Source organism: Hippopotamus amphibius, chromosome 4 (genome assembly GCF_030028045.1).
Source record: "Hippopotamus amphibius kiboko isolate mHipAmp2 chromosome 4, mHipAmp2.hap2, whole genome shotgun sequence".
Lineage (NCBI taxonomy): Eukaryota > Metazoa > Chordata > Mammalia > Artiodactyla > Hippopotamidae > Hippopotamus > Hippopotamus amphibius.
Genome location: NC_080189.1, coordinates 147,124,002 through 147,147,742, shown reverse-complemented (window position 1 = coordinate 147,147,742; position 23,741 = coordinate 147,124,002). Strand labels below are relative to the sequence as shown.

Genomic DNA, 23,741 nt, shown 5'->3' with positions numbered 1-23,741 from the left:
CCGGCACCTCCTGTTTTGTATATTTTTGATGTTAACCTCTTATCAGGGATAGGGTTTGCAAATATTTTCTCCCATTCCATAGGTTGACTTTTCTTCCTTCCTTTCTTTCTTCCTTTCTTTCTTTCTTCCTTCCTTCCTTTCTTTTCTTTTTCTTTCTTCTTTCTTCTTTTCTTTCTTTCTTTTCTTTCTTTCTTTTTTATGGTTTTCTTTGCTGTGCAGAAGCTTTTTAGTTTGATACCATCTCATTTGTCTATTTTTGCTTTTGTTGCTTGTACTTTTGGTGTCATATTCAAAAAAACCATTGTCCAGTCCATCATTTTACTTTTAATCTGTTGTATCTTTCAATTTAAAGTGAGTTTCTTATAGATAACATTTAACTGGATTTGTTTTCTGATCTACTCTGTCAATCTGTGAGTTTTAATTTTTGTTTTTGACCACTGACATTCAAAGTGCTTATTGATATAATTGGATTCGTATTCACCATATTTTTTATTGTATATTGCTCTATTTATTGCCCTTGTTCTTTGTTCCTAATTTTGTCTTCCACACTTTTTCTGCCTTTTGTGGTTTTTTAAACTGAGCATTTTATATGAGTCTATTTTTTCTCTGTGATGGTTAATTTTATGTGTCAACTTGACTGGGCTAAATGGATGCCCAGATGGCTGATAAAACATTCTATCTGGGTGTGTCTGTAAGGGTGTTTCTGGAAGAGACTGCATTTGAATAAGTAGACTGAGTAAAGAAGATCACCCTCACCAATACAGGTGGGCATCATCTAATCTGTTGAAGGCATAAATGGAACAAAAAAGTAGAGGAAGGGTGAATTTGCTCACTGCTTGATCTGGGACATCCATTTTCTCCTCTCAGATATCAGCACTCTTGGGCATTTGGACTTGGATGGGAACTTACACCATTGGCTCCTCTGGTTTTCAGGCCTTGGGCTAAGACTGAATTACATCACTGGCTTTCATGGTTCTACAGTTTGCAGATGGCAGATCATGGGATTTGTCGGTCTCCATAATTGCATAAGCCAATTCCGCAATAAATTTCCTCTCACACACACACACACACACACACATCTTATTGAGTCTGTTTCTCTGGAAAACTGCCTAATACTCTCTCCTTTATTAGCATATCAGTTACATTTCTTTTTTTAAACTTTTTAAAGTAGTTGCCCTAGAATTTGCAATATACATTTATAATTAACCCGTCTACTTTCAAATAACACTACTGTAGTACAAACACCTTATAATTACAAAATATTCTTACTTTAAAATGATTATAGAGTCACAGGAATCTGTAAAAATGAAACAGAGAGGTTCCATACATACCCTTCACCCGGTTTTCCCCACTGGTAACATTTTACATAATTTCAGAACAATAGCAGAGCTAGCAAATTGATATTTGTACAATCCAGGGAACTCATGCAGATTTCAGCAGCTTTATGTGTGTGTGCATGTGTAGCGTGTTTGGGCCTGCATGCATTGTTCTATGCAATTTTACTACATGCGTAGATTTGAGTAACCAGCTCCACTGACTAAATCATTTACCGAGATATGTAAAAGGGAGTTCAAAATGAGGCACTCAATGAGAGAGAGAGAGAGGGAGCACAGGAGAGAGAAACAGAGAAAGGGAACCATATGGTGAACTTTTCATGTTTAAGAGACTCAAGATAATGTTGAAATCAGCTAATGTAGAGAAACAATCAATGCAGTGATATGCAGAACAACATGTGCCCAGCAGTGCAGTCAGATGTCCCTATAGGGGAATCCCATGAGATTATTAAAGAGAAGGAAACAACTTCTGTAAGAGATGCAAGATTCTTCAGGTAAGACGTTGTCTGCCTGCAGAATATCAGGATAATAAGCAGTAACCCGAATGCTTGTACATGCAGTATGGCCCAGCAGATGCAGAGGGTGTAGAGGAATCCTTCCCTTAAGCAGGGGATAGACCATGAAACCTCTCTCCACCATGGCCAGGCTGCAGTCTTTTTGGACAGGCACTGTGAGCATTTAAGCCAGACAATTCTTTTATTGTGTACATCTTTACATGCTGCCCAGATATTTAGCACACCTGGTTCCTGACCACCAGGTACTATGAAAACAAAGCACGTCCAACAAATTTCCAAAAGTATCCAGGGGTTGTAATCATGTCCTCAAGCAAAAGCCACAAACCCCTTCTTGTTCTTGGAGAAGAGTATTCTCTCCCCAGACTTCCTCAGTCTGTTCCCACTTCCAGGGTCTTTCTTTCTTCTTTCTTGCCCCAGAGATGGCCAATCTTGGAGGATCTGGATTTTCTAAGTTATTTTTAATATATGCGTTTATTATGGAAGGTGACAATTTTCTTATACACCACTGCTTACATCTTGGCTGATCTACCTTGATCCTCAGCCCATACTATCAAAAGTGACCATTACTAAAAGGAGGGAAAGTGGGGTACTATTCTATCATAGCTGGAGTTAAAAATTAAGGTTACAGATTATACAAAAGGCCTTGTTTCTGACTTTATTCAAAGCATTTTAATGACACAGAGAAGTTTGAATTATTTAATTCTAAGAACTCTCATTTTAATATCAACTTGAGCTGAGAACTTCATGGAGGTTTACCTTTCAAAGAAAGGAGAATTTAATTCAATTCAGGGCTTATCATTTATTATATTTACACTAAGCTAAATATTGTAGACCCTTCAAAGGAAACATTAGCTTTATTACTTTATTTCAAGGAGCTTAAAGTTTCATTGAGGCAATAATATATTAACCATGGAAATAGAGATATCAGAGATAGTTCCCATCAGAAGTAACTGTAAAAAGAGGTAAGACTAGGGAGGTGGTGATAAGGCTCCAGATAGCTAGGAAAAACTTTCTAGAGGATGGGAGTGGAGATGGTGTTGACTTAAAAAATATATATATAAATAAACACACACACACAACATGAGAGTTGCAAGTTAAGTTTTATTTGGGGCAAAATGAGGAGTGTAGCCCGGGAGATAACATTTCAGATAGCTCTGAGAAACTGCTCCGAGGAGGCGTGGGAAGAAGCCAGGATATATGGGAGTTTTGCAACAAAGGACAGGTAACGAGCTTATTATTGATTAAAGGAAATCAGGTATCTCAAGTTAAGGAATTTAGCGTTATTCTATGTATGGGAAGATGCAAGAGTCTGAACTCACTGAAATCATTCCTTTGATATGCACCTCCGCTATCTGGGCCAGTGTCCTGACACATCCTCAGTTTCCTCAGGGGTCACCACAGGGACTAGCTGCAGTCTCATGGCAGGTATTCTTTTCAGCAAGGGCTGCAATCCTTGACGACTTTGACATCTTTTGTCGACTTTGACATCTTTTGTTTATTGATATGGCAGGAAATGTTCCATTTATAAATATTCCACTTATCAAAGGGTGGGTGGAGGAGGTTTGCAACGGGATTGGAAAGAGTAACCCTCCTTTTTTTTTTCGGCACACGGGCTTAGTTGCTCCGTGGCATGTGGGATCTTCCTGGAGCAGGGATCGAACCCATGTCCTCTGCACTGGCAGGCGGATTCTTAACCACTGCGCCACCTAGGAAGCCCCAGGATTGGAAAGAGAAAGAACTGTTTAAGGAAATTTAATTATTGCAAGCAACATTCTTCAAAAACATTTGAAGACAAAAGAAAAGGAAGTTTCATAACTGGAAAATAAAACATTGAGGAGAGAAGGTGCTATCTCATTTTCATGACTGTTTTAAAGTTATATTTGGCTTCTGCCAAAGAACAGCCTTTGATGTCAGAACATACAAGGTATTGCAGGAGTTAGAGAGAATGGAAGTTCTGTTGTATCAATGCTGAGAACCTTCTCCATTTGACTATCTATTGTCATCAACTATGACCTCTTTTTTATGCACTCTAACTGGGTCTCCATGAGGCTTGTGGGTTGAAACCCCTCTGCTTTTAAATGCTGAAGAACAAGAAAGTTGGACTTCCTAGGTGGTGCAGTGGGTAAGAACCCGCCTGCCAATGCAGGGGACATGGATTCGGTCCCTGCCCCAGGAAGATACCACATGCCACGGAGCAACTAAGCCCGTGCGCCACAACTATTGAGCCCACGTGCTGCAACTACTGCAGCTCATGTGCCTAGAGCCCGTGCTGTACATCAAGAGAGGCCACCGCAATGAGAAGCCCGCACACCACAACGCAGAGGAGCCCCCACCCGCCGCAACTAGAGAAAGCCCATGTGCAGCAATGAAGACCCAACAGTCAATAAAATAAATAAATTAGTTAATTAAAAAAAAGAATGAAAGAGTAAAATAAAAGAATATGCATAAAAAATGCATTTAAGTTTAAAAAAAAGAACAAGAAAGTTGCTGCTGTTGATGCTTGTCTAACACATGTAGGTGTTTAGCAGGAAGCAATTAAATGCTTTGAGGCAGATTTCTAGTGGAAATTAATCAAGAATAGTATCTTAATGTTTTGTGAATTAGACCCTGGTGTTCTGATTACTTTCTGTTTTCACTGCATTGTGTACGTGAAGATGTGAAATCATGGCTTAGGGAGGGGACGATTTAGCACCAAACTAGGATTATTTGCCAAAACGGATACTTTTGCTGAGTGAGTTTGTGTGTCTGCAGAATCGTGTTGTAAGCTGCTGAAATATAGTATATCATTTCAGTCTTTTTTCTCTCATTGTGAAAGGCCTCTGTCCTAATTGAAGGACCACTGCCTTGGCTCGTGGCGACTTATGTGATGGCCACACTCATAAAAATATACTGAGACTTGAGGAAAGGAGCAGCCACTTTTCTTTCCAAATGGGAGTGGAAAAGGGTCTGAAGTGACAGTGATTCTCTCTTGTCTCTTGGCAATTGTTTAAGTTGCTCTGTTCATAGAGGAAGTAATGTATAGTGTTGGCCAAAAAGTTTATTCGGGATTTTCCACCAACAGCTTCTGGAAAAACCCGAATGAACTTTTTGGCCAAGCCAATAACTTCTGTTTGAATAACTTAAAAAAAATAATTGTTGGAATGTTATATTTCAATGGTTAAAATTTGGTCAGCTCATGAATGGACTGATTCAGGAGGGACCAGATTTCCACTGCTCTGCCTCTTATGCGCCACTGGCTTCAGAAGAGTCCCTTCATTTGTTCATCTTTCATTTGCTTTGAGCACTTTGGCTCCAAGTTTTAAGGTGAATTCTGTGCAAAATGGGAAGAGGCACCCCTAATGGACGCTATTTTTGAAAAGAACTTGCTGCGTAACTTCACCAGAGGCAGCAGATTCCAAAGCTGGACTTTTCTCACTGGTGGATAGAACACATAAGGACATTTTGGACTGCAAAGATGTTAGTCATAATGGTTATTTTTTCTGATGATAGCAACTGAATCTTTAGACATATACTTGAATTCCAAAACGAATTATGCCTCTATTCAGATAAAATAAAAGTTCTGATGTGGAAATTTGTACATTCATTTGTTGTTTTCATTTTCCAATGCAAGAACTGCTGGTGAGGTGAAATGACTGTGTGGTTTTATTATAGCTTGTGCATTAGTTAGGGTTCTCCACAGAAACAGAACCAATAGGAGAAGGTCCCTCTTCTCAGGACCTCTGTCTTTTTTTACTTAAGGCCTTTAACTGATTGGATGAGACCCACCCACATTATGGAGGCTAGTCTGCTTTACTCAAAGTCTACCGACTTAAATGTTAATCACATCTAAAAAAAATACCTTCACAGCAACACCTAGACTTGTGTGTGACCCAAAACTGGGCATTATGGCCTAGCCAAGTTAACACATAAAATTAACCATTATAGCTTGTACATTAATAAATGTACATAAGTTTACAACAAATACATACCCTGGAATGAATGAGACATTCACACTGCACCAAATCATCAGATTAAAAGACAAAGACAGGGATAGATTGGGAGTTTGGGATTGGCATGTACACACTGCTATATTTAAAATAAAATGCCTTTCCATGAAAAAAAAAAAGACAAAGATATTTTTGAGACTTAGATGTTCAGAGCTTATATAGACCACTTACTCACCAGGGGTGGACAGATCAGAGATCATATTCTTTGGACCCGTTTTTCCCAGCCCTGGGCCTGCTATCCCAGCTGCCACCCACTCCCATAATTACCATTTGCAGATCTGCCCCCTTTCACAACAGCCCCTGCTGACCCAAGCTGGAATTTGTGATGGAGAATAGAGTGCAGCCATCCATGGTATGGTCTGGCTTGGGACACTAAGTCTAACTCAACCCTTTTATTTTACAGAAGGGGAAAAGGCTCGGAGGAAATTCTTGTGTAGAATTTGTTCACTGTAGTGGGACTCAGTGTAGTATTGAAACTGAGCAGGACCCTACCGGGCCCTCCCAGGTGCAAAAGCACCTCCATGACCCCTGTTTCTTGTTTGTAGAAAATCTGTAGTCTCCTAGGCCTCTCCTGAGTCACAAAAGAGCAGGACATGTTTAGGACACTAGAGTCATAGAATCTTTAGTTCCTCCCTGAAGGACATAGATAACAGTGTCTGATGCACATTCCTGAGTTGTTTTGCAAAATACTAAAACCACCACCATATGGAAAAAGCTAACTGCATGATGACAGACTACAGCCATGACATAAGCTGCTCTATCTTGCACAGTTCCAAGGACTGGCCTCAAGAAAATGCGGACAAATCAACCTGGAATTGAAGATTAACTGCACTTAAAACAATTACGATGATGTTGACCAGACCACCACATGACCAGTTTCAAGAAGATTGCTGGAGCTGACTGTGCTGTTCGGCATACTCCTGAACCTTCCCCACTTTTCCCTATAAAACCCTTTCTCTGTGACAACTGGGAGATGGTTTTCAGGATGCTAGTTCACCATCTCCCCAGGCTGCAGGCGTCCTGAATAAAACATCCTATTTCCACCAACCCTTGTCCCTTGGAACATTGAACAAGAGCAGCTGAACCTGAGTTCAGTTCCAGCTCCAGCTGGTAACGATATTTTTAAGCACATTTGAAAAGTCATTTATCATAAGGAAAATAAAGCCCATATTGCAGAAGTGACAAGGCAATAAGCGTAACTCCTGAGCAGTATTATTCCAAGTTGTGATCGGGATAAACTATCAGTCAGGGTCAAGGTTTAGCTAGGTAGGGCACATCTTCCTCCAGGAATCCAGAACAATATCACAATTTCTGATTCAACACAGTAAACACTCTTATGGCTTTCACGTGTAAGGGGAACTCTACAGGTGCAGAATATAGAGTTTATAAACAAAGCCCCTGCCTTTCAGGTGGCAGTCTAAGAAATGATAATTATAATAGAAGCAATAAATAATAATAATGATAATTAATTAGTTCTAATAACTCCAAAAGAAAGAATGAATATAATTACTGTGTATGAGCCACTGTGCCCCTCACAGGCATTGTCTCATTTAAATTACATATTCTTCGTGGGTACAGATATGGAAAATATTTACTCAGGGTCACTGAGGGCTCCGCCACCCGGACTCCAACTGAACTGGTTCAAGTCCGCAGTCTGTGCTCTAGCGCTAGGCTCAAGGTGCCCTAGCTCATTCGGCAATGGATCAAGGGTCACTTGCAAGGCGCTTCCCAAGTGTAGGTGGACACGGGGCCAGTCCTACTCAGCCATCGGGTTAATTCGGTGAGCGGGTGGGGGTGGCGTGCAGTGGAAAACGCACCGATGGTTTGTTCATCTAGTCAAAGAAAGAAAGAAGGGGAAGGAGGAGGCCGAATTCACAGGTCGGAATATCTGTGCTCTTCCTGAGCTTCGAAAACGATTTGCCCCCAAAACGACTGTAAAAGAATCGTTCTTGAGATTACAAATGCTGTGACTGCCGTACCAACAGGAGTATCGCCAAGTGCTCAGGTCATCCACGCCCCCTGTGCCTACTGCAAGCCCTTATCGGGCTCACAGGCAGGCAAAAGCTGGCCAGGGATGGCGGGGCCGCGCGCTGGGCCGGCATCCCCCGCGCCGCACGCGCGCAGCCAAGGGGCGGCTCCCGGGCGGCCGGGAGCCGGTCCGGGAGCGCCTGGCCGCTCCTCCCTCCTGCCCGCTCTCTGGGCGGGCCCGGGCCGGGGGCAGGCGGGGCGGCCGGGCTGCAGCGGGCCGGGGCGCGAGCGCTGCGCCTCGGCTTAGACGCGGTCGGCGGGTCGGTCGGTCCGCCTCCCGCGGAGCAGGGCGGCCGCGATGACTTGGGAGCTGCTGCTCTGGCTGCTGGCGCTCGGCGCGCTGCTGGCGCTCGTGGTGCAGCTGATGCGCTTCGTGCGGGCCGACGGGGACCTGACCCTGATGTGGGCCGAGTGGCAGGGGCGACGCCCAGGTGAGGACCCGCAGCCGCCTCTCCGGAGCGGGAGGCCAGGCTCCGTGTCGTCCGACTTCCGCTGCCTCCCAGCCCCTCCGGGCGGCGGGGAGCTTCCGGGCGGCGCGGCTGCGCCTTTCCCGAGGGCTGCGGTTCGGGGAGGAAGGGGCCGGGGCCTTTTGTCTTCTGTCCCGGTCCAGATGGGCTTGCCTGGTTGCCAAAGTAAGAGAGCTTTGGAATCGGCGGGGCGCCCTCAGGTCTCTGGATTCTCAGCCTGGCTCCCAGGGATTCTGATGCAGCGTGGGAGGACTATACTTTGAGAAACAGTGCGTTTGTAAAGGAAACTCCTTTCGAGGCTACTTCCTGAAGTTGTTTATCTGCCATGTCTCACTATTCAGAGCAGTGACATAAAATTTGAGGTAATCCACAGTCACCCACATACCTGCCTACTCACTGGGATAAAAGTGTAGCCCTGGAAAGAACTGGATTGGCATTTTTGCCAGGAGGAAGCTCACTGTTGGCATGTACTAAAAGGCGTTCTTCCCTTCTCACTTTTATCTGTGCCCTGCCTGATATCTGATGGGCGTTTACTAAACGCGGTCTATGTACCAAGAAGTGTGCTAGGCCCTTTTCACACATGACCATTCACCTTTACAGTGACTCCTAAAGCAGGCATTATTAAACTGATTTTCCAGATAGGGAAACTAATGCTCAGAGAAATTCAATGGACTGGCCAGAGCAAGGCTTTGGATCCGTAAGGACTGGGGGGAAGTGGAGTTTCCCTGGACCTAGTTTCCTGTATGAAAATATCCAGATCATGTGAGGAGGTTTGCTTGAAAGTGATAGCTAGTATGCTTTAAAAATGGAGCCAGGGAGGGAAGGGGAGCCCTATCACTTCTGGGGTCAAGGTGGGGGTGGGTGGGTGAAAATTGGTTCTTGGGGACTGAAAAAAATCTTAGATGGTACAATGTTTTCTTTTAATGCCCCTCCAAAGCTCAACCCTACCTGACAAAATACTATTCCCTAGTATTTCATTTTTCTTCTTGGGTTTCTTTGGGGTATAGCATGTGTAGCACTGACATTGAGTTCATGGAAAATACATAACACATGCAAGATCAGGGCTACAAAACTATGGCAGATAGCTGTGATTGGCAGACTTTCTCTTAGTCACTTGCTCCATCTCAACAGATGGAATGCATGTGACTACTGGCTGCTTTGTGGATGTTTGTATTTGATCCTCAGTGCTTTTGTGTTAACTTGGACTTTGAGAATAACATAAAAATACTTCATATTTTATTATTCTATAAAAGTTATTCAATTGATTATGTCAAATGCTGAAAAGGAAAAACATTGGCAATATCTAGCAGCTAGTTAAATGAAAAGTTATTTTCACATATCAGGCAAAAGTTAAAAGTTAAAGGTGACTAAAGATAATTTTTAAGAAATTCATTTAGTTTTTTCAGTGTTTTGACTTTGCTGGAAAAATATCAGATTTGAAGTGTTTTTTAATGCATTTAATTACTTTGCTTTTATCATGTTATATAATTTGCTAATTTCCGTATGTAATATGATACATTACAACTTAAGTAAATACAAGTTATTCAGCAAAATAAGTTTTGTAAATTTACAGTTGTAAAGTTAAATATTAATAGCTTTTAAATGTTAATTTAACTTTTAACTTAATTTTTAAATTTCACCATTCTTAAACCTGAATTCACTGAAGAGTAAACTTTTTAGAACTCCTTTTATATATAAAGCACAGATAAATATATGTAAATACATAAACATATACAGTATATCTGTGAAATTAGAATGTCATGGGGAAGTTATTAGGAAAAAATGACTCAAAAGACTTCTAGGGGCTGGGGGGTGGAGGTGAGGGTGATAATGAAAAGAAGTTAGAGGAACATGCAGATAGACTCAAGTTCCCCAAACAGCTCAGACTGGAAAGATAGGCAGACTCTATGAAGGTAAAGAAAAATATCCTCTTTGTCTTCTCTATAGCTTTATTATTTTTTGTCACTTTGAAAAATAGACAATACATATCTCACAAAAGGCAAATTTTAAAAATACAAAAGGAGGGACTTCCCTGGTGGTGCAGTGGTTAAGAATCCGCGTGCCAATGCCGGCGACACCGGTTCAAGCGATGATCTGGGAAGATCCTACAAGCCGGGGAGCAACTAAGCCCATGTGCCACAACTACTGAGCCTGTGCTCTGGAGCCCATGAGCCACAACTGTTGAGACCATGTGCAACAGCTACTGAAGCCCGCGCACCTAAAGCCTGTGCTCCACAGCAAGAGAAGCCACGGCAGGGAGAAGCCTGCGCACCACAACGAAGAGTAGCCCCTACTTGCCGCAACTAGAGAAAGCCCTCGTGCAGCAATGAAGACCCAGTGCAACCAATAAATAAAATAAAAATAAATTAAAAAATAAAAATAAAACAAAAATAAAAATACAAAAGGCTATAGGGTGACAAGTGAAGCTCTCTCCCACCCTTGTCTCCCAGCCACCCAATATGCCTCTTTGGAGGCAATCACCATTTCCTGCCTTTTATGTATCCCTTTAGAGAGAGTCTCTGCGTTTCCAAGCATGTATTTCAAATGGTGAAATTTAAGAGTGACTAATTTTATGTATTGCATGTAGATCCAGAAAAATCCATGGCACCATTCCAAAGTAGGAAAAGTCTCAACAGCAGCACATGTGAAGAAAACTCAGATTTTAGTTGACAGTAACCTTAATGTGAGTCAACTGTGAAGTGAAGAGCCAGAAAAGATTAGGCAATCCTGGGAGATGTTTAGTGTCTGATGGAACAAACTGCAAACAGCAACAAATTTCTGCATATCTGCTTGCGTTGGCCTCTGTGCTGGGCACTGGGGACACAGTAGTGACTGAGCCAGCCACACTGTCTGCGCCCTCACAGTGCCTCCCTTCTGAGGGACAAGGGAAGCGATTTAGTTGTGTCACCTTGCTGTGAACTGTCCAGACCCCATGGGAATCCTGTGTCCTGCTCTGGCCAGCTCCTTTCAGCAGGAACTTTGACCAGCTGGAGCTTGTACAGAGGGTGTGAGCAGAGGAGTGAGGAAACCGGATGCCATGTCATCTGAGGGAAGGCAGCAGAAATTGGAGGTGTTTAGCCTTAGAGCAAGAGATGAAAGGACTTAGGGAGGACATAACAGCTGTCTTCAAATAGATGAGACACTGTCATGTGCAAAACAGACTTGATTTATTCTTCCTGATACCACAAGGCAGAACTGCTGCCAACGGCTGCTGGTCAGTAGAAATTAAAGGTATCAGTATGAGAAAGAATCCGTGAACCCGTTGAATAATTAGACTTGCCTAAAAAGGAGCCAGTGCCTCAGGGATAACTAGTTTACTCATCCTATGAGGAAATTAAGTAGAGACTAGTCAACAGCCTGAGGGGAGAATTCTCAAACTTGGTTGGAGGTTGAACTCTTAAGTGTCCTTCCAACTCCGAGAATCTGCTTTCCGAGGCTCTTTAGGGGAGACCATTATGTATGTCAGCTTCTGTAGAATTGTTAAACAAGTTGGTGCTGAGTAAAAAATGTTTCTTCTCCAGAGTGGGAAGAAGGGTACCAGAACTGCAGGTGTACTAAGGTATTAAAATATGAGCCTGGGGGTTTTCATTGTTGTATTTAAATAATATTTGCATATTGGAATACAAATGAAGAAATCTTTGTTAGTTCTGTGCTAGTGAGTAAATAGTTACAAATTACATTCACCTTGGAGTCTTGTGTATTGCAGAACTTTGGAGTCAGTGAATAACTATCTGAATATACACCTGAATATACTCTCTGTTATTCCTGATAAAGTCCTTCAGGACATTTGCTCAGTTGATCCTTTCCACAAAAGTACGTCAGATATGGGGATTCCTTGGTGGTCTAGTGGTTAGGACTTGGCGCTTTCACTGCCATGGCCCGGGCTCAGTCCCTGGTCCTGGGAGTGAGATCCTGCAAGCCACAGCACCCCCTCCTCCACTCCCCACCCCCCCCCCCCAAAAAAAAACAGTACATCAGATGATAGGAAAGCATTGTAGCTCAGACAGAGTATTTGGGATGTTTCTGCCCTTAGTTCACATATTTACATGAAACTCCTTTCCTGAGGACATTTTCTTGAATGGCTCAGACAGTTGGGTTCTAAAATATTGATCATATTAAAATGTGGGCAGCGTAGGCTAGTGGTCAGAGTGTGGGCTTTAGAGCTAGATATGTGAAAGTGCCAAGTCCTAACCACTGGGCTCATATCCTAGCTCTGCCAGGGTTCTTGGGTGTCTATTCAACAGTGATTTTGGAGTTCTTTCTCTATGCGAGTTTCTGTGCGAGGCACTGAGGACACAGTAATGAATAAGGGAGTCAGGGTCTCAGCCTTAAGGAAATGTACAGTCTAATACTATAAATTAATCTCTGTAAACTTCAGTTTCCTTTTTTTATAAAATTGAGATAATTCTTGTTTCATAAGGTTCTTGTGAGGGTTTTAATAAGGTAATATGCTTAAGCACATAGGAAGTAATGAAAAAATGTTAAGCCTTAAAGTTAGTAATCCCATTGCCCATGGCTGGAGAAATTAGACCATACAATGTGTTTTGCTGCCAAAAGTCCATTTGTTAAACAATTTTAGCAACAATTACAGTTGACATTTTATTAAGTGCTGAGTATGTGTCAGACACTGCTCTGAGTGCTTTACATGTTTTAACTCATTTCTCTCAACAATCCTATGAAGGAGGTTTTGTTATTGATTCAGTTTTCCACTTTTGGAAAATTAAGGCACCGAGGTCTCACGTGGGAGCATTTCACTGCTGTGTGTGACACAGCTGGAACTTGAACCCTGATAGTCACCAGAGCGCATATTGATTCCTAGCAGTTAGGTTTTAGAATTGTTTCACTAAAGCAGTAAACTAGTTTCCTGATTTTAACTTTTCTGATCTAAAATCAGCACTGTGTATCTTAAATAATACCTTGTTTGCTATTTTTGATAAATAACTCATTTTAATATACGGGAACATTACACTACAGTGACTCCCTACGAATTCAGACGGACAGTGGCTATAGTGTGCTACAGTGCAAATAAGTTTTTCATTGGAGAATAAACCACTCGTCCTTGCTTTATTTTACATTTTTACAATCCTTAACAAGATGATACTTGGGCAAGCAGAGTATATTTCGTCTCTTTCTCATATGTATTTCATCTTGGGTGAACTACAAGATTGTTCTAAGATGCAAACTCAGGCATGTGGGGAGCACTTTTACAAAATGACCTTTAGTTGATAGGCATCAGATATGGTTTATGCTTAACAAATAGGGAAAACATGACTTTAAAAATCCAGAGTGATTCTACCATACCCTAGAGTAGAACTTGGTATGTTCAGCTTTATCATCAGTACCTCCACTGCTAGAAATTAGAATAATAGAATTGAAAACTGGATGGGACTTTTAGTGATCATCTTATCTGAATCCAATAGAAAGTGAGTCCAAATACTTTCTATTTACTTACCCTTACTTTTCTTGATCAAATATACAGATAAATAGAGCCTTAGAGTCAGACCATGGAGTTATAAGGTTTACCTTGAAGTAAAGTCTGGAAAAGTCAGCAAGAGTCTAGAAATACACAAAACGATATGTTGATAACTGTTACTAATATGATTTGTAACACTAGGAAGTGTTTTCTTAGGATATTTAATTAAAAAATTTTAAACCATTTTATTGAGGTGTGATTGTCATATAAGAATGTATATTTAATGTATACAACTGGATGAGTTTGGGGATAAGTACACACCTGTGAGACCATCACCACAATCAGGACTGTGAACATAGGATATTTAAATTTTTAATCTCCAAACATTATGTCTTCATATTCAATGATATTGTTTAAAACTGTTTTTTTCCTTTGGTTAATCTTTGATTTATGGATGTAACCCATAGCTTATTTTCTCCCCTCAATCCTCACTCCTTTTTCAATAGAATGGGAGCTAACTGATATGGTAGTATGGGTGACTGGAGCATCAAGCGGGATTGGTGAGGAGCTGGCTTACCAGCTGTCCAAACTAGGAGTTTCTCTTGTGCTGTCAGCCAGAAGAATGCATGAGCTGGAAAGGGTGAAAAGAAGATGCCTTGGTAAGTAAATCTAAAATAGCAGCGGTGCTTCCTAGAAGTAACCAGAACCCAGAGTCAAAATTTGGGAATTTTAGAGGGAAGAGGGGGATTCTCCTGGGCAGTAGACACTGGTTGCAAATACTTTAAGTGCTTTGATCCGAGTCCTCTTCCTTTTGTCACCTCTTAGTTAGCTGGCCTGGTCTTCTTTTTTTCTGCCACCTTTCTACTTTTTTTTGGACACTGATTCTTGGCATTAGGGAGTGACCATCAATTCTCTCAAATGCTGGTGGATTTTTAGTGACCAAATAAGTGTCTTAGGCTTTTGTCTTAGAGAAAGAACAGTTTGGTTCTTATGTATGACATACGTATACATAACCATAGAAATTTAATCGACATTTTGTTAAAATGTCAAGATATTAAAGTCATATGAAATGGTATAAGATTTTTGTAATAAATGACCAGAAAACAGGAATAGAATTAATTTTTTTTTTCCGGCCATGCTGCATGGCATGTAGGATCTTAGTTCCCTGACCAGGGATCTATCCCTCACCCCTTGCAATGGAGTCTTAACCACTGGACCACAACGGAAATCCCAGAATAGAATTGTTTGAAAAATACAACTTGAGATAATATTTGTCATATGTATAGGACAATAATGTTTTTGCCTGTCTATCTGGGTTTTGGTGTAGTTATGTTCACAGTGAAAGCAGCCTCAAGTAATAAAGTTATTATTTCTCATGGGACGTTTATCTACATGGTTTCAGTATCTACACGGAAATAATTTTCAATTTTCCAGTAGGCCATTTTTTTGGTCATCCACCTGTCATTCTTTCACTTTGCTGATGGAACTAACCACCCAGAAACAGAGTTAGTTGCCAAGGCCACAAGCCCTCTTTCACTGTATTGCTTTCAAAGGCTTCTTGTGTTTTTGCACTGGGCCACTTCCTATGGCAGTTGCTCCTCCACTGTTGACACTTGCACTGGCAGAAATGAACCATAACAGCATTTCTTAGCTCGAGTAAGGCTGTTTTCCTTAATCTGTCAGATCATTGGTGCAAACGTTCCTATTTCTTTTAAAGAACAGCTGTTTCACAATTTACTTTGCCCATAAAACCTTTGCACCTCTTATATTTTCTCTACTTACTTGTTTTTCTTATTGAAACACAACCTTGTTGTATTTCAAGGTTAGAATTCAAGGAAATTAGTTTCAATTGTTCTTTTGATGAAAAGAAATAGAAAGACCCATTACAGCCCAACGTGTTTCTTGGTTGAGAATTTCAGGGTTGCATCCTTTCCCTTGTTTGCCTACAGGAATCCTTAGCCTCTGGAAGGGACCTTGTATATGTCATGTGACTGGAGGACTCAATTTCTTATTGATTTTCAGCATACATTTTAAAAAAATGTTTAAAAATCAAGTAGCGAACCTATCATATATCAGATGTGCGGATGTACCTCTGTACTTCTAAAGAAATTGCTCTAAAACTTTTGCTTTTTTTAGCTTGTAGTATAATCTTGATTTCTTGTAGAGTCTGTTCCGATGTTAGGCTGTATATATTCAAGTTGAAGAGAGGAATTCTACTTCCTGCTGTACCCTGCCAGCTTCTTGTCTGATAAGATGTTGCCGTACCACCGCCAGTCCTCTTGTTGGTCACTGAAGAGAACTGCATCCACAGGCCCCACCCAGAAATGAGTTCTTTGCCAAGTGTGGTTGCAGGGTGGGTGTTAAATGTAATGTAAATAGCACATGACTTCCACGTTAATTTTTAAGTGTCTTTATTTAGAGAATGGCAATTTGAAAGAAAAAGATATACTCATTTTGCCCCTTGACCTGACTGACAGAAGTTCCCATGAAACGGCTACCAAAGCGGTTCTCCAGGAGTTTGGCAAAGTAAGTAGCATTTTGAGTGCAAGAATCTTGTTTTGAAGTAGATGCAAAAGAGAGTCCATCTGTGGTGCTGTCATTCAAAGGGCTTTAGGCAAATGGATTCATGCAATGAGGTGAAGGCCCATGAATTGGGCCTCTTAATCTCTGAGTCTGTGGCTTTGTGCAATTAGAACTTTTCCTACCTTAACAAACACTAACTCCTCCATGTAGAACAAAAGAAGCTAAAAATTCACCGTGCCTTTTATTTTTGTGATGCTTATTATTTTCCATAAAAAGTCACTTCAGGTGGGAATTTAATTCCATAGGTGAATTCTGGTTTTCATTTTATCTTTTTTATTGCTGACTTCTGGGAATATACCATCATGTTCCATTGATTCATCAAGTTAACAGTATAACCAGCCATCCCCTAGGATTCCCAGCAATCCATTTCCAGGTCATCCCTAAAGTGCCCCTTTTCTGATTTTCTTTAATTAGATTGACATTCTGGTCAACAATGGTGGAATATCCCAGCGTTCTTTGTGTGTGGACACCAGCCTGGATGTCTACAAGGAGCTAATAGAGGTTAACTACTTAGGAACGGTGTCCTTGACAAAGTGTGTGCTGCCTCACATGATTGAGAGGAAGCAAGGAAAAATTGTTACTGTGAATAGCCTCATGGGTATTGTATCTGCACCCCTTTCTGGTGGATATTGTGCCAGCAAACATGCTCTTCAGGTAAGGCTGCCAGAACTCAACTCTGATAGAACTGACCTGAATGTGTATATGGGGCATCTGGCCTTCACTGCAAGAGATCATTGGAACTGGGTAGTGATGTATGGAGACAGAGAGACCCAAGGAGATCTTGGGTAGAAGACTTACCCAGAAGATGCTAAAAAAGACCTGAGCCTCACATGCCTCTTCCTAACTCAGCATACATGTATTGGCACCTACACTGCGTTGTGCACTGCAACAGATCCTGGGAATAGAAAGATGATATGATCCCTACCCTCAAGAACTGTATAGTCTAGTTGACACATCACATTTCTACCACATCTTCATGGCAAATTTGTGGTCTACCCCTTGTTTCTTCCACACACATTTCAGGATGTACCTGTCCTCCTCATTTCTGTGACTTCTTTTCCTTCCCAATTGTTGTGTTTATTTTACCTGAATTTCTAAATGTACATGCATGTCAGAAATAGAAACTTCCCCCTGGATGATTAGCCCTGGGCTTCATATCCCTCCTGGGATTAGTCTTGACTCTGTTTATTCTGATTTCTTTAGAAGAAGAAAATCTAGGTAAGGCAGAGTCTAGGAGAAAGCTTCATTTGGCTTGGATAATTTATGAGATGTTATTAGAAACGAATGAATTTTTGATGTTGGCTTAAGAGTGGATAAGAAGAAATGTTACTAAACTATCACATGGAGCAAATTAAATCATAAGGCCAATAGGAGGGGGATGATTAAGAAAGACATGATTTATAATTAATGCTGTTGAAGGTCAGTTTAAGTAGACTGTTTCACTGTTGGAATAATGAGATGCAACAGCTGAATGGTCATCAATTTCATGAAAATTTGAAGCTTTGGTTCCCTAGGATCCTCTTTCTGCTGTGAAGAGCAGACAGTTGCAGAAAGTGATGAAACAAAATACCGCAGTGATGATTTTCCTTATATTTGGTAATGCGATATCAATTATTTCCTGCTCTGCAGTTGGGCAAGTTTCAGGCAGGCAGATGAGGGAAGGTGGCCACCCCATCTGTTTGGCACCTAGTATCTCCTAAGATATGCAGGACGCTTTCAGTCAAACACAATAAGAGTTGTCTGGCCTGCCCTCCAAGACTGTTTTATTACTGGATTGTTCATCTGATACCACGTGGCAGGTTGAGTTATACCAGTAGCCGAACAGAGACCAGGAGGCTCTTTTTGAAGAGCACATTTCCTTCCCTGATACCTAGCAAGCTAGAGAGTGAACTTACTTGTCATTGAAAGGTTCACACACTATACCAGATGTGATTTTAAACAAGGAGAGGTTTAACTGTCTGGTGTTTTGGCTTCCATGGTGTCCTTTCCCCTTTTTTGCTTAGAGTGGCAGAGGGTTAAGGGTACAGGAGTTCATTTGTAAAGCCTTTTTTCCTGTCCATCTGAGTCAGGCACTGTATTAGTCTCTGACAGCATGAACCCTCAAAGGCCTTGTTTGTTAGACATCAGCATTAAAGGCTGGTAACTGTTTAATGTTATTGGATCATAAATGAATGTACCCTGGGTTAGCTGCTTAGGCTTTTCAAAGTTAACTCAGCTTATCACAACGTAGTCTTGGAATATTTCCTGATGTAGGAGAGGAGATGAGGGGAAGTAGATGTTTACTCCCTATTTGGTTTAGAAATGGGCAGTATCTTTTAAGTCTAGAGGGTCTAGCTTGTTTTTACAAAAGCCACTGAGTAAGATATCATGTTACATTTTTAACTAGCCATGTACTCTCTTACTACCCCCAAAGTATAAATCTCTGCTGAAACGAATTGTCTATTCAAATAGTAATTGAAAAAGCTGAACTGTTCCTCTCATAGAGGATAGTTTCCTCTCATGATAGTTTCGGGTTAGTACTAATCCCCACTTGCTCCCCCTTGCCCCAACATCTGAACTTTAGGCCACTTTGAGGGATAAAAAGAAACCCAGCCTCAGTGATGCTCAGTGCACAACATGCAACCCTTTTGGAGTGGGGAGCTGGCGACTGGGTGAGAGGGTGTCTCAGACTCTCCAGGGGTAGTCTCTCACTTATCCAGTGCTAAATTACTGGTGGCACGAGCTGCCACTGCCAATGAGGGGAGGAACCATTCATACCTGGAAAGAGCTGAGAATGCCTGTTCTAGATTGCCTGCCATCTTACACTTAAAAATGCCTCATCTTGCGTAATTACATTTCCTGTCCTTTACTCAGGCATTTCAGAACACATTTTGATAATGTGCTGCTGTTGCCCATCACAAAAAGTCAAAGAAAAGTAATTTCATGCTAAAAGTAAACATGAGATATGTGTATTTAACTTTATTTGCTTTTTTTCTTCCTTTTTTTTTTTTTTTTTTTTGGTCAGGGATTTTTCAATACCCTCCGAACTGAACTTGCCACATACCCAGGTATAATAGTTTCTAACATTTGCCCAGGACCTGTGCAATCAAATATTGTGAAGAATGCCCTAACTGAAGAAGCCACAAAGGTAAACATTTCTAGTTGGGGGATAATTTGAATGCTTTTGTAGTTTTACACTGGCATTATATCACTATGCCTCAGCGTTTTCATGTTAGAACTACTTACGAATTATTTATAGAACTTAACTCAGCATTAGGAAAATTGTTAAGGTTAGCTGATAGTACTTTGGCATGCAGTTTTAATAAAAGCTAAAGAAATGAGTACGATACTGCTCATAAGCCACTATTATATGGGCTATCAATATTTTAAAAATCCAGTTTTAATCCATTCACAAATTGTAGCAACATTGAAAGGTTCTGTGTAGCTGAATTTTAGTACATTTGATCTTATTGGGATTTTAAAAAGTGATTATGGTGAAGGGGTTTAGAAAAAACTTTGTTGAATTGTAATAATTTTAGGTTAGCCTCACCCAGGCTTGTGCTTCCCTCAGCTCATAGATTACGCGTAAGTGATCTATCAAATGAATAGTGAATGTCTCATGAAGAATCCAGTCTCACTCAATAATACAGAAATCCCTCTAAAGACCATGAAATTTTCCTTCTTCTTCACTAATATTTCTACTGAGATATATATGGTTCTATATAAATGTTTACATATACAATTTAAATTTTCACATTTTCTGTGGAGGCATTATGGTAAAATAGAACAAGCACTCTATTATAGGAATCCAGGGACTTGGAATATAGGACTGGTTACTACTAAATGATCTGTGTGAGCACAGATAAGTTACTGCCTTTCTGGGCCTCAGTTTATTTATTTGTAGAATGGTACGGGGTTAACTAGAGTAGCAGTACCAGATTTGTTCAATACCAAGAAACCACTTTATCTTCCTCCATTGTATCCCGATGGCCTCCATGTTTTATAGAGTTTCATTTGCTAAATGTATGTTTAAAATTTTTTATGATTAAAGTGACATAGAATTATCATTAAGTACTTTTAAGATGGTACAATTCTAACTAAAAGCAGAGAACCTTTATCTTTTGGTTAGCCTGCACAATCTTATCTGGTTTAAGTGTATGAATTCCATTAGGCTTTTTGAAATATTACAAATAGCTTTATGTACCCATTAAGCCACATTAAAGCAGTCACTCAACTAGATGTCTTCTGGGTCCTTTCTAGCCTAAAAGTTCTGTGAGATACCTTGGATAAATACACATCACTCACTAATTTTTCACAATTTTTTTAGAGTACAGGCAGCACTGCAGACCAGTCCCAAAAGATGCCAACCAGTCGTTGTGTGCGGCTGATGTTGATCAGCATGGCCAATGATTTGAAGGAAGTTTGGATTTCGGATCATCCTTTTTTGTTACTGATGTATATGTGGCAATATACACCAACCTGGGCCTGGTGGATAACCAACAAATTAGGAAAGAAAAGGATTGAGAACTTTAAGAGTGGTGTGGTAAGACCAATTTATACATTTCTGAATACATAACAATCTTGTAGGAAAGTATGAAATTTTCTAGTGCTTAAAAACTTTTCTTACTAACCTTCCAACCTCATGATATAAATACGAAAGGTATAAAAAGTTTTCCATCCCCCCATGCATATCTGTAGGATTACTATAAATTACTACTGGTCTTGGAGAAAGTTTTTTACAAGGTAAAATCAAATCAAGGATTGCCATTTTTTTCTTCTATACCCATTGTTTGGCCAGAGTATGTGCCAAAATACTTTTTCTCTTCCTTGTCTCCCCACAAACTCCAACCCATCCTACAAGTCTCTACATCCTACAAGTGTCACCTCCTTGGGTTGAGACCTGGCCTCCCCTCCCATTTCTCCCCAGGACTTGGTGGACCTCAGCCCTGTGCCTACCTCTGTGAAATCACTTCCACACTATTAAAAGAGATGCACTCTCATGTACTGGTCCCTTTGACTTTGTTCCAGAAGCACTTTGCACATTTGAGATGTGCCTATGTCTGTATCTAGGAAAATATGCTGATCGCTCATTCTTTCAGCACTCATTCTTCCAGAAAAGTAAGGAATCTTATAAACTATTTCTGAGAAAATTGTGACCATCAAAAGAGCTTAATGTATAAACAGCATAGGATATATAATGAGTTAAGCCAAAAATTATAGATCATATACATATGATTATGCAAAGAAACATTTCTGTGGATGGTTTTTATTGTTAAAGTATTTCTTTCAGTGATCAGTATCTTCTTTTAGAAATGTTAGCAGGGATTGCATATAAAGAGAATTATAAAATGGGATCATACTTTGTATTATTATATAACCTACCACTATTTAAGCAATCACAAATTTCTAGACATTTGTTCCGGCTTTTTGCAGGACAGTAAGAATGAATTAGCGAAGAAGGCAAAAAACAAAACAAAACAAAATACTTAAAGAGACTTAAAGGTTATAAAACTTTCAATATGCACTAACATTTTAGAACTTGAAAAATCATGAAGGGGGCTATTCATTTTCTACTAACTAGTTTGCTTTGGGCCAAAACATTTATAAGTGTTTTGGTAACATTGGGGCTTGGAAGTGTGGGTTGGTCCCAAAGGTACGGCTTCATCAAATATTACACCTGAGTTTGAAATTTAGAAGACAGCAGAAATAGTGGCATTGTGCCCCGTGACGGATAAGAGTTGAGAAGGAAAGGCCATCTTACTAAAGAGATGACACAGCATCCTGGTTAAGAGCATGGAGCCTGGTGCCGGGCTACCTAGGTTGAAATCCCAGCTCTGCCCCATACTTGTCCCATGACCCCAGGTAAGTTACTTCTCTATCAGTCAATCTCCCATCTACAAAATGGAAATTACTGATAACAGCACCTAGTCATAGGATTGTTACGGGGATTAAATGAGTTAGTATGTGGAAAGCTCTTAAAACATACCATGGGAGTGTTATGATTATTAAGTATTAGCTGTTAATGCTTTTGTTTTGATGGCAGGAGGATATTCAGCAAACAGATAGTAAAGATCAAAGGGTTAAATATGGCAGAGAGAGAATGCATTATAGAAATAATTGTTTCAGAGGGGAAAGAAGGACTCGGGGCTAGAGTTTCAGTCCCACTGTAGCAGTTGTTCTTTCAGGAATGTCCTTAAGAAGCTTATTTTGTTTTGTTTACGGAATACCTAACTGTAAAATATAAACATCACTCAGTAAATCTAGGCATGTCATTACATCTAACATTTGCTACAAATGATGACCTCTCTCCTCCTACCAACATCTTTAAAATATTGTTTATTACATGGTCTTACCACTTCATCGCTTTATGATAAACTGAGTATTCTTTCATTTCCCAAAACCATTTCGAAGATATACCTTATTCTTTACACAAAACCTTAGAAACTTTTAAAAGTTGTTCCTCATTTTTTTTTTTACTTAATTCTCTCCTCCTTGCTTCTTTCCTACCCTCCATTATTTTGTCTTGTATATGTCCATCTCCGTATTGAAATTTGTTTATAAGCATCTAAGTTAAGAGAATGCCAGTATTATCCAAAACTAAAGGCACTTGTTGATAACACTTGAATTTGTTTCTGTCCTTTTGGCTAGGAACAATATGTCTGGAACTTTTAGGCATCAAGAACAATAGCTGAATTGAATTTTGTGTATAATTTATTTTTGTCTTATTTAGTGCAAATTCTTGAAAGTGGGAAAATGGATATCTTCCCAAATGAAATGTTACCTCTTAGGGGTTATTGAATTGCCTTGTTTTACTCTTTAAGCAATATACTAAAAGTTCACAGAAGATTTTGGAGTTATCTGTCAAATATTTTAATTCTAAAGACACTATTCTTTGTATTTATTAAGCCAAATCAGTGTAGGAATGACACGCTGATCCAGAAGAATAGTAATGGGAATTCAGCATTTATGAAATGGCATAATCAGATGCTAACAGATGACAGGGAAATAATGATACTAAGCCCATTAGAGATATTTTTGTGTAGATCTAGAATTTTGGCTATGATTTTTATGCTAATTTAAGCATTTGCCCAGGTTTTATAAGGATTCTAAACAGTGAATCAAAATGATATAGCTGCTCAAAACAGAAGGAATTAATTGTCAAAAACTGGGGTAGAAGAGACTAATTCATGTTTCTGTCATTCTATTACAGGATGCAGATTCCTCTTATTTTAAAACCTGGAAGACAAAACATGACTGAAGGGGTAGTCGCGTTTTTCAAGCCACTGGAAAGAGAAACGGAAAACATGACAACAGCAATCTCCCTATGTACTGAAGACTAATTTGTGATGCTTACTTCTTAATAGATACAACTTTTCGTTCAATATGTAATAAATAAGATTGCCAGGAGTCTTGCAAGAACGATATTAATACATACT

At 40.1% G+C, this 23,741-nt stretch overlaps 1 protein-coding gene across 1 annotated transcript; it reads left to right on the top strand.

Moving 5' to 3' along the window:
* Positions 1-8,018: 8,018 nt before the first annotated feature.
* Positions 8,019-23,741, top strand: DHRS7 (dehydrogenase/reductase 7). Its single transcript, XM_057731513.1, has 7 exons — positions 8,019-8,294; positions 14,250-14,402; positions 16,163-16,269; positions 16,741-16,980; positions 19,331-19,453; positions 20,633-20,848; positions 23,516-23,741. The coding sequence occupies exons 1-7, from the start codon at positions 8,162-8,164 to the stop codon at positions 23,561-23,563; spliced, it is 1,020 nt and encodes a 339-aa protein (XP_057587496.1). The 5' UTR covers positions 8,019-8,161; the 3' UTR covers positions 23,564-23,741.